The following is a 12111-nucleotide window of genomic DNA, read 5'->3' on the forward strand; positions in this document are numbered from 1 at the left end:
CACTCAAGGGAAGATACAAGCTGATAAGCGCAGTCACAGTTAAAAAAAAAAAAAAAAAAAAAGTCACAGCTCTTTGTACTCATGTGGGTATTAGTGGAGCATGCGTGATGAAGAAAACACAGCTAACATTTTAAACTCCACAATGCACCTTTAAGAAACTGCGGAAATTTCTGGGAAGTAATGGCTACGTCATATGTGATAGCAATCTCCAGTGTTCTGAAATCTTTGTGGCATAGAGTGGCAAGACAGAAATATTTATCACCCTTGGGTCAAATAAAGACAAAAGAGTTATATTGAACATGTATTTATTCTTAAAAAAAACACACCCCAAAAATAAGCCAGCACATGGGTTAGCTTCGCAAGTGTGTGTGATTTGAAAAACAAGTTAATAGAACAATCATTTTCACAACCATTTTCCTCAAAATTATACACCCATAATAATGTACAAAACAAATGTGAGACATTTAAACGGAGTGCGAAGGAAAGATTTAGCGGCCTGCAGTTTTGTTTGGGGAAATACTGACAGTAAATCTCTCAAAGACACACAGACATTTTTGCGCTTTGTCGGCACTTGATGGCTGCTGAGATAAACATTGGCAAAAAAAAAAAAAAGTTTCGCACCAGGAAATTGACTCACACATTTACATATAGAATTGGCACGCACACACGCATACACACACCCATGTGTCGTCCAGCTGACGCGTCACTCATAGCAGGCCGTGTTACTTTATCTCATTTCCTTTCGCCCTCCGTCACGACTAATCGCAATTTGCCAGCCGTTCTTTGCTAGCACCTGTTCCGTCCCGATTGTGCCCCATAACAAGGAATGCTGCTTCTCATGGAATTCTGTCTTCATCGGAATGATGTCTTTCCTGTAGGTGTTTTAATAATCCAAGCAAAAATAACATAAAAAATAAAAAACACATTTCATGTGTGTCCATTAGAAGATAAACCAATAATGCAAGAACATAAATATATATATATAAGACTTTTACACTGTAAGATTCATTCCAGTCACTTTTGTTAAGACTTGATGCGTGGGAATTCCAAAAATGCACTTCATTGTTAATGTATACATTTCTCACATCACAGGAATTAGTCAGTAGCCCCTTTTACACAGCCTGTTCCAAGTCAGGATGCGTCTACATTTTTCACACAGCCTCACACGCAACATATGGACAAAGTCAACCAGCCTTTTTTTTTTTTTTTTTTTTAAAACGCCTTCAGAGTCAGAATCCGTGCCGTTACAGGGACGGGAATGGGGCCTGCGTGAAAGGGAGCATCAGAAAGGTGGGACCAGTGTGTGAAGTTTCGCACTCTACACTCACTTCTCCCACCTTGACACAAGACAACTGCATTGTCGTCATCTTATCTGATTATGTGAAAAGCAAAAGCTGACAATCACCTCCAGTTGCATCTCTGATGTCAGATTTGGCGGCATCTCAGTGTAAAACAGACTTTCAAGGAACACTAAACACTTCTGCCATTTTGTGTTGAAAGCAATTATCAGGAACCAGTAAAACATTTCATTATGGAGTGAGATATGAAAGTGCACGCACACGCACCGCTTTGTTGGGGTCCGTGTGAAATGCTATGTCCATGTGAGTAAAAGAGAATGGGTTATGGCTTTTTTGCAGGATCTCTGTGTGAAATAAGTTTGTGTTTAAGGGAATTACAATCGCTTCCCTCACCCAGTTGTGTTAAAAATAATCAATGGCGTCAGGAAAAAAATGCTTCCAAAACCCTGGCGTCATCTAATCATCATATATGTGGCTTATATACTGGATTCTGTTTAAAAGGTAAAAGCAGATAAATGTTGTATCTACTTGTATGGCTCTTTTTGCAGGCTCTCTGTGTGAAAAAGGCTTCAGTTTAAAGGAATACTAAAATGCCAAGACAGAAGCACTCGGTTCTGCCAGCCCACTGTGTCGAAAACAATGTCTGATAAGCATTTCATACGCCACACAAGAGTTAATAAACTGGTTGCAGGATGCTGTGTTACTGTGCGAAAGTGATAATATCCGTCTTTTGCTGGGCTGTTCATAGAAACAACGATGGCTTAAAGACCCTGTAAAGTGAATACAGACATTTGTTACTTATTTGAAGATAACTGCGGAAAAGGCAAAAAGACTGCGACCTCTGTTATTGTTTTGTTTTGTAGTAATGAGGTGACGCTTTGGCTGCCGGTCAAGAGGAGCCCCCAAAGACTGTTAGCGAACAAGCTAGCTGAAGGCTAGCGCGTCACATCACAGGGAAATATTGTAGCCATAAGAGGCTTTAAGTAGATATAATTTATTAGTTTCATGCATTCAACGGACACAACTTGATTTTTCACCATTTTTAAGTGCTTGGTTTTTAATCATACAAATTTAGCAGGGTTGTTATAGAGAATCGGTTATACTATTCACTTTACTGGGACTTTAACGCTGCCGTTTTCTGCTAGCTCTCTGATGCAGCTGTTTGTGGGATCTGTGTGAAAGAGGCTAGAGTTTCACTGTTAAGAGCATGCTGTAAAAAAATAAAAAATAAAAAATAGGGGGAAGGGGGAATGTACAGGCTGTAGAGAGATAACACGTCCTCACGGAGGCACCACCAATAGTTCTTTTGGTGTAAAAAGTCAAGTGTTGCAAAGATATAGAGTATTTCGTATAAAATCAGCAGGCACTTTTTTTTTCATCATTTGTTTGTTGTGCTTCCTTCGTTAGTAGTGCTTGACCCGAACGCATCTCTCCCGCCCATTAAGGTCGCGTGAGCGTGGTGTAGACGGGCTGGTCCCAGCTGGAGGAGGTGGGGCTGTGAGCAGGCGCCATGGACAGGCCGTTGAGGATGGGGCTGCCGTACGGCCGCCTGGGTGAGTGGAAGTACGGGTATTGGTAGAGGCCAGACGGGTAGCTGGAGTAAGGTGTGTAGTAGTTGGGGCTCTGCAGGTCGCTATAGTCACACTGCGAGGCGGGGTAAGGGGCCGCCGAGGCGGTGACGCAGGCCTGGCTGTTGTACGTGCCATAGTCGGGGTGCGAGGGGGAGTGCTCGCTATAGTGGCTCGGGCTCAGCTGCTCCGTTTTGATGTGGAGGCGGTGCTGGGCCACCTCGGGAGACGACGAGGACACGGCGTTCTTGCGATTCCACGCCGAGCCGCCGTAGGAGGCGGCGTAAGAGGCCTGCTCCGAGGACGCGGCGGCGGCGGAGGCGGCGGTGTGGCCGTTCAAGGGGAGGTACTGGTCGAACTCGTGCACGTCGAAGGCCTCCATGTTGCTGATGACGTCCGTGCTCAGCTCGGAGATGTCCACGTTGCTGAAATCGATGTTCTGCCTGCCGCTGTCGGCCAGGCGGCGGCCTTCGTGCTTCAGGTCCTGCTTGGCGCCGTGGTGCGCATCGGTTTTTGGAGTGGTAGGCGGTGTCGGCGGACCGTGGGGCTGTCCTGAAAAAAAAGCAGCAATCGGAATTAAAGCAAAGCTGAAGTGTTAAGATGGAGGATTGATAAAAATGACAAGCAGGGATGAGCTGACCATTGCACACAGGACAAATACATGAAATGTACCGCCCCCCACTATTTTTCCAGGGTGAGACAATTAGTGACGTCAATATGACAACAGTTTACCCGCATTAGGCAACATACGCGAAACAGCTTGGCAATTTAGCATCACCTGTTTCGGATAAATCATTTACGCCTTGGAATTGAAATTGTTGTGCCATCCCCTTGTCTAACTTTCCAGGGGGCGCTACTGAACAAGTTTCTCGACAGACCCTTTAAGTTACATTTTTACCAGAAACCAACAAATGCTCATAACAAGACACTGTGAAGGCGTACGCAGTTAGGCAGCAATATTCCATTTAGCTGAGCCTTGCCGAAAACTTAGGTTAAAGTCAGCTCTTCGTTTACACCAATTATTATATGTCTGTCTGTACGAGGTGCTTTTTGTAGAAGTGGATTTGGTGCCATGGACTGAGAGGTTATCCTGGAAATCAATCAAAAGCCCCTAATAAATCAAGTGTTGGCATAATATATGGCAAAGAAAAAGAAAAATGTGCTCTGTCCTGCAATCTAATTTAACAACCCAATAGCTCATAACACATAATAAATAACTTTTGTATGATATCTTTAATGAATTCCACATCACTTTTTCCAATGGAACTCACCTGTATGTTCAGGGTGGTGGTGCCCGTCACTCATCCCGCTGATTCCTGCCATCCCCGGTTCCGCTTTGTACATGTGATGATGATGATGATTCTGATTATGATTATGATGATGTTGAGGCTGTTGGGCCAACTCAGCTCCAGAGTCCGAGTCACTCTGGCCCGGCTTGACATTCTTCCGCCGCCTGGGCTGGTACTTGTAGTCCGGGTGGTCCTTCTTGTGCTGAACCCTCAACCGCTCTGCCTCGTCCACAAACGGCCTTTTTTCACTCTCGGAAAGCAGACTATTTAAAAAAAAAAAAAAAAAAAAAAAAGAGACGTCATTTAAATGATAAAAGCATTCATATAAATCAGAAGATGTGGAATTGATGATTAAACAGCTCTATGAATTGTGCATGCCTGTGATAAAAGTCAATTGATCCAAAATACGAATTTTGTGCTCCAAGTAAACCACAGGATCTAATATAAAAAAAAAAAAACATAAGTAATTTCCTTACCGCCACAGTTTGCCCAGAGTCTTGCTCAGTTCGGCGTTGTGCAGGTGCGGGTACTGGTCGGCCAGCTTCCTGCGGGCCGCCTGAGCCCAAACCATGAAGGCGTTCATGGGCCTCTTAACGTGCGGCTTGCTTTTCAGCGAGCCGTTGCCACGCACCGGCATGGGCACCAGCGACCAGTCGTATCCCTTGAGGACCTGCGACACGGCGTCCCGTATGCAAGCCGGGAAGCGCTCGTCGTCCTCCGAGTCCAACTTCTTGCCCAAGCCGGCGAGCAGAGACGCGGCGTGGCCGTCGGAACCGGTCGGCGAGGACGGCGCGTCCGAGTCGGATTCGTCTTGCGACATGGAGCTGCTGGTGCCCGCGGGGCTGCACGGTTGGTCGCCCGCGCACTTGTCGTGCTCTTCGATCATTTTCAGCATTCTTCTCACCTTGAATTTAACAACCAACAAAAGTGAGGAAGGTGCTTCGTGCGTAAAAAAATAAAATAAAAAGTATAATCCTTCCTTCCAACAATCTTCCGCAGTTAGTGTTTGTTTTTCTTCATCCTAAACTGTCACGGTGGTGGCTGCAAAGCATTCGTGCGAGACAAACTCCTCCGTGTACTGCACGCTTCACCTCTGCACAACTTAACTTGTCTTGGGGGTTTCACGTCCTCACTCACTCCGCCTTCCGCCTGCGATTGGCCCGAGCAAACCAAACCAAACCACTCAACCCTTGCATTGGGTTTCGATTGATTTACCTTTTCGGTAGCCTTTCTCCGCCCTCTTTTTGCAGTTTGGGATAAGTGCACACGTTGTGACTATCATGTGCCCCAATTTAACTGGTTTTTAATTTCATCATAAACGTAAGGAATGTAAGGAAAGGTATATGTAGGCTACGTATATGTATAGTAGTCATTTATGTAAACAACAACACAAATGTAAATAATAGAGAAATAGAAAATAATCTGGATAATCTTCTACGTGTATGTATAGAAGTCATTTATGTGTATGAAAACAAAACAAATGTAATAAAAATTATAACTGAATGAAATGTGTAATAAAATAAAATATATTAATTAAAAATAATACATAAAGTTTATGTATGCGCCTCTGGAAAAATAGAGAATGAATTAGCTCATGTCAAATGAAATATGTTTGGTTAAAATTGTTGTAATCTATAAATGTATATATAACTTCTCTAAATGACCATATTTTTATTGGAAGAAAATGAGAAATTGTCAAATTATTGTAAAATATGTTTTATTTCCTGGTCTCGTGACTTTTTTAAATAGCTACATAGAGTCTAACAAATGTCATCAATCTAATCAATTTTCTTTTGACTCCTTGTGTCTTTTTGGACTAACTCATGTCAGATATACAGTATAAACTAAGACAATTTAAAGCTAACAACCACATTTTCACATGGAAAAAAAGGTCTTGAGAATGTATTTTTTTGGTGTAAGAATAATAGTGACAAGAACATTTTGGTTAGAATGGAGTGTGACATTATAACATTTTGAGGTGAGAATTAAATACAGCGGTGGACATCAGCCCACTTTGGAGCATCGCCAACGCAACGCTTATGCCAGGTTGTCTATTAGTGAGGTTGAGGACCCGAACGATTTTTGATGCCGCTGGTTTTAATCACAGCCGCTATAACCCAGTGACAGCTGCCATGTGCCAGGACCTCCTGTTGACCCTTCACCCCCGCACCCGACCAAAAATGCCTCCTATTAAAATGCCATAGTGAGCACTTTACTGGACCAATTGCAAGTTTTACTTAAACCTATTAGGCGGCATGCAGAGGTGGAAGGGACGAGTCGGTGGACCGGGGCGGACTGAAGGAAACAATTAGTCCAAAACGTATGAGGGTGTGTTTTTGGCCTTCAGCCATGCTGCTTTTATTATTTTATTTAATTTATTTTTTTTCGTGTCAAAAGCAGAAAAGAGCTCAAGTGTTTCCAGATTATTTTCTGCTATTTCTCAACTCTTTCTTTTTTGGCGATAGTTCCGCGTGTTCATTTGAATTAGGAAAGATGAACAACAAGGATTTGGAAGCTGTTTTAGTAGCAGCTCGCTCGGTTTCCCTCCAGGAATCTGAGATCTGCTAAACGTCAGGTGTCTCGGTGGTACACAGGCGGGAAGATGACTTGCTCATGTTCTTTTTTTACCTCTGCCAAGCATGAAAGCACAAGGGCGAAAGGCGCTGTCATCGCCGTGTGTTGGTTTGCTAGTTTTGCTCCCCTCCAGGAAACTGGAAAGTTGAAGAACCAGTAACCTTCAAATTGGATAAGTCTGAATGCTGCTAAGCGTCAGGGTTCCCAATCCCTGACCACCTCGAGTAAATGGTCCAATCTTTGTTTGTTTGTTTGTTATGCTGTCTTCCAGGCAACTTCAAAATCAGAAAACCACTAAGAAAACAACACTTGGAAAAGTGCATCAAACATTGCTTGACGTCAAAATTTACACTCTCTCCCTAAGTAGTCCGACTTGGGGGGGGGGGGGGGGGGAATCCAAAACATAATTCGATATGCAACAATCATGTTGGTTAGTTACTACCACATATTTTGTTTCCAGCTAAATCCAATTTAGTCAGTCAGTCGGTTGCTCGTTTGTTCATTAGATTCTCCACCAGTCTTAGGAAAATTGGATAGATACTTTGTTTGTGAATCGAGGTTCAGAAAGTAAAAACCCAGAAAGAGTTTGGCTTTAGCCACAGCTGCTTCGACCCAAAAAGTGGAGACGAACTCGTTTACCTGCCAGTTGAGTAGAAGCACCTGTGGCTAAGGCCAATCTGTGGCAGGATTTTTACTTTCTTGACCTGGATTCCCCAACCCTGTTAGTTAGTTAGTTACTTAGTTAGTTAGTCAGTTAGTTAGTTAGTTAGTTAGTTAATTAGTTAGTTAGTTAGTTAGTCAGTTAGTTAGTTATATTGACTTTACTTATAGCGTCTTTCAGTGAATTATTTGGTCACTTGGTTACTAATTAGATTAGAATGATTGCTGACCTGCTTAGTTGGTTGTTTAGTTAAATGTATTTTGACCTGAGTAGTTGTTTAGGTGGTAGTTAAATACCTGTTACAATAGTTAGTTAGTTAGTTAGTTAGTTATATTGACTTTACTTATAGCGTCTTTCAGTGAATTATTTGGTCACTTGGTTACTAATTAGATTAGAATGATTGCTGACCTGCTTAGTTGGTTGTTTAGTTAAATGTATTTTGACCCGAGTAGTTGTTTAGGTGGTAGTTAAATACTTGTTACAATGTTAGTTAGTTAGTTAGTTAGTTAGTTAGTTAGTTAGTTAGTTAGTTAGTTATATTGACTTTACTTATAGCGTCTTTCAGTGAATTATTTGGTCACTTGGTTACTAATTAGATTAGAATGATTGCTGACCTGCTTAGTTGGTTGTTTAGTTAAATGTATTTTGACCTGAGTAGTTGTTTAGGTGGTAGTTAAATACTTGTTACAATGTTAGTTAGTTAGTTAGTTAGTTAGTTAGTTAGTTAGTTAGTTAGTTAGTTAGTTAGTTAGTTAGTTAGTTAGTTAGTTAGTTAGTTAGTTAGTTAGTTATATGTGTTTAATTTACTTATGAGTCATTCAGTGAGTTATTTGTCACTTAGGAACTAATTAGGTTACAATGATTGCTGACGTGATTTGTTGTTTAGTTATTAGTTAAATGCTTGTCATCAGGTTAGTTAGTTAGTTAGTTAGTTAGTTAGTTAGTTAGTTAGTTAGTTATATGTGTTTAATTTACTTATGAGTCATTCAGTGAGTTATTTGTCACTTAGGAACTAATTAGGTTACAATGATTGCTGACGTGATTTGTTGTTTAGTTATTAGTTAAATGCTTGTCATCAGGTTAGTTAGTTAGTTAGTTAGTTAGTTAGTTAGTTAGTTAGTTAGTTAGTTAGTTAGTTAAGTGTTGTTTGAGGTCAAAATTAGAGATAGTTAAATGTCTTGTTTTCAAGTTCGCTAGTTAGATGTATTGTTTCTTTCATAAGTTAGCTGGGGAGTTAGACACTTTAGTTAGTGACACAGTGAGTACCAGTGTGCCAAAACTGCAGAGGATCTGATCAGGAACAAGGTAGAAGGTTTTAGACTACGACTGGTTGAGTCCAATGCCAGACTTAAACCCTATAATGCATGTCGCTATGGTACGTACACATATCTGATTAATAGGAACCTGATGGTAGTAACATCACAAGAAACAACAATGGCTTAAAGAAAACGTCAAATATTTTCAGTCTACAGCAAAACTAAAGAAATTGACCTCACTGTTCCAATACTTTTGGAGGGGAGTGTTGTTGGTTCTGCTTATTTTCCATCTGGAAGCATACAGAAAACACTAATGATGACACTTCCCATGGTGTATGTACCTTGTCCCCAAGTTATCCCAAAAGAGCGTGGGCGTGTGTTTTCGATTCTCTCCAATCCACCAAACACATCCCCCTCAAGCCCTCCCCTCTTCTAAACTTGTCTCACCGCCCTCTCATCTTCACAGCATATGCTCAGAATAAAACTTGAAGTATGCTGTTTTTTTCCCCTTTATTCACATAAGGGCCTCCTTTATTTGCCTGCAGTGAATTTGACGGTGCGGGACATATAGATGTGTTACAGCAAGTAGAGCCAGGTAAAACACAACCATTGCCAGGGTTTTGGCCCAATGTGACAAGATGATTCAATGGCAAATTGTTTTATTTACATTTCTAGTATTGCATAAAAACTAGAATAATATTGTATATATTCACAAAAAGCGTAGCAAATGTTTTTATTTAATTTATTGTCGGGCAATTAATTGTACAAATGATATTACTATTATTATTATTATTATTATTATTATTATTATTATATTCAAATACATTTTAGTGTGGCCTTTTATTGTGGGCAGCCTATGGCACATGCGTGTGATAATCATGTTGTCCCATGAGAACTTTTTGATATCCCAAACCTGTGAGGTGGATGACAGATCTCAGCAAAAGAGAAGTGCTCACTAACACAGATTTCAACAGATTTGTGAACAATACAGTATTGGAGAGAAAACGAGAAAATGGCATTTTTTTTTGTAGCGACTTTGAATTCAACTAATGGAAATATTATGTGAATATATATTCATATTTTTTTCACATAGATTTTTAAAAATGTTGAATTATATTTTAGTTCTCTATAATAATTTATTTATATGAATTATTTAAAATGATTTTGACCATGATCATTTTAATACCATTTGTTAGTTCAAATGCAATGCTATCCTTTTAAAAATGTTTAATATACACATACTGTGCTTAGGAATATGAATCAGATATATTCATCTTAAATATTATTTTAAGATGAATAATTGTATTTGAAAAAGAGATTTATTGATTTTTGTTTAGATTATTTTCCTTTAGTTTACATTCTTCATATTTTCCAGTGTTTTAGTCAATATTTTTATTTGTTATTACATTATTTAAAAATGTAATAAAAAATCAAAGAGATGAATAGTAATTTTAAATTTACAATATGCATAATATTTCTTCCATTTATTTATTGTTTTAAAAAAGAATAAAGCATTATATTGTATTATTAATAATATGAATCATACTACTATCATTATAAAAGGTTAAATGATCAAATATGTAAAAACTATAAATGGAAATAACACCCTACTTTAAATGAGGTGCATAATTTTCACTTGACATGACATGTTCTCCTGCCCCCGAGCATGAAATTAAGGAAGTCTCCTGTTTCCTATAGTTGCTGATCCTGATACCACTTCACTATTCTTCAACTGATGTGATGGAACGACCTGGGGGTGCCTCACACGCAGACAAATCGCTGCGCTTGAGCACCGCAAACTGGTTTTTCAGGTTGCACTTACTGGCTTCCAGAAGCCAGGACAGTTGCGGGGCATAGCGGGTCACACGGCATGGGAGTGCACGGTCACTTCCTGTTGGCTTTCAAGAGAGCATTACATGGAAGTACTTAAGTGGCGTGAAGGGCTTAAAGAGTCTCTGTCAGCAGAGCAAAAGTGGACCTCTTCATTCATGGGGGAATTGACGAGCACTGTGGAATGGGACACGCCCCCTGTCAGCTATGTGAATCACTACGCTAGCAGACCTAGGGGCAAAGATGGATGAAAACCTGGACTAATCACTGCAATACAAAACCCAAGTATGAAAAGCAAACTGGGTGACAGTCAATCCCACGCACGCTGCAAGTCAACTATGTGAACCGCTACACTAATACGGTGTTTCTCAACCATTGTGCCACGGCACACTAGTGGGCCGTGAGTTACTGTCTGGTGTATTGTGGGAAATTGCCCAATTCCACCTAATTGGTTCCAACCAGTGTTGGGAATAACGGCGGTGAAACTAACTACGCTCTTTTTTCATAAACTGACTAATCTAACTAATTATTCTCTCCATATTTGAAACACTGTTATCGTTATTGGACGTGAAATGCGTTGCGTTACAATTCATTTATTAGTTTCGAGGATCAAAGTAAGCTTACAAGACGTGCTGTGACTGGTTTTGAGAATGTCAGTTGCGGACAGTTAGAGGCACTGTTGTTGTCGGACCTTTGTCACAATAAAAGTGTCTTGACAGCTGACCTGTGGAGTCACTTTTATTTAGTTAGGTGTCAGTGACCGTTTGGATGCTGATTTACGGGTTCTACGCTTGCTGATCGTGATGAGATCCGGGGTGGACCATTACCCTTAAGTTGCTGCCATGGAGATAACTACCCCGATCGACCAGGCTGGATTTGGATGATGACCCACTTCCCTGACGACGTCTTCTTGCAGTGCTTCAACTTCCTCAATGGACTTTTGCACTATTCTAGTACTAATGTTTAGTATCATAAACTATGTCAATTGTTGCCCATTCGGCATCCATTGCAGCCTGGTCATCCTGGGAGGGGGATTACCACATCTGCGGCCCCTTCTCAAGGTTTCTTTTTTTTTTTTTAAGTTTTTTTTTTTTTTTTTTTAGTTTTTCCTTGCCCTTTTGTGGTTTGATCAGGGGATGTTGTTGCTATTTGTCAACTGTGGGCATGTGAAGCTCTTTGAGACTTTTGTGTGATTAAGGGCTATAGAAATGAACTTGGCTTGATGTGTCTTCCTTTTTAAAACTCATCTTAAAACTTGTTTTTATTCTATGGCCTTTAACACGGCATGAGACTCAGCTCTTTTAAAGTGCTTTATAAATAGAGTTGAGTTCCTTCCTTAGCATTTTCGCAAAGAGTCGCCTACAATTGCAGGTTTGAAAACTTCGACAGGAGTGACATTAATCAAAATAACAGTAGAGATTTGCCGAAAAACGGCCACCATGAGTAACAATTTGAAGACAATTTTGTTCCACCAAGAACAATTAACAACGCGAGTCGCGACTTCCGAGCACCATGACAGCCATAAAGAAACGATACCAACCGGTAAGTCTGGTTACACACTCGCCTACTACGCTTGGTGTAATTAAAAGCACCAACAATTGTATTTTTCCGCTTACCAGCTTAACCGCTTGCTCC

General features: G+C 40.5%; 1 protein-coding gene across 1 annotated transcript; it reads right to left on the reverse strand.

Annotated features, from left to right (window-relative positions):
• Positions 1–288: 288 nt before the first annotated feature.
• On the reverse strand, positions 289–5291 carry sox8a (SRY-box transcription factor 8a). Its single transcript, XM_077528211.1, has 3 exons — positions 4632–5291; positions 4138–4418; positions 289–3418 (listed from the first exon to the last, which is right to left on the reverse strand). Exons 1-3 carry the CDS (start codon positions 5048–5050, stop codon positions 2739–2741), a joined length of 1380 nt encoding a protein of 459 aa, XP_077384337.1. The 5' UTR covers positions 5051–5291; the 3' UTR covers positions 289–2738.
• Positions 5292–12111: the final 6820 nt, after the last annotated feature.

This window comes from Festucalex cinctus, chromosome 1, assembly GCF_051991245.1.
Source record: "Festucalex cinctus isolate MCC-2025b chromosome 1, RoL_Fcin_1.0, whole genome shotgun sequence".
NCBI classification, from domain to species: Eukaryota; Metazoa; Chordata; class Actinopteri; order Syngnathiformes; family Syngnathidae; genus Festucalex; species Festucalex cinctus.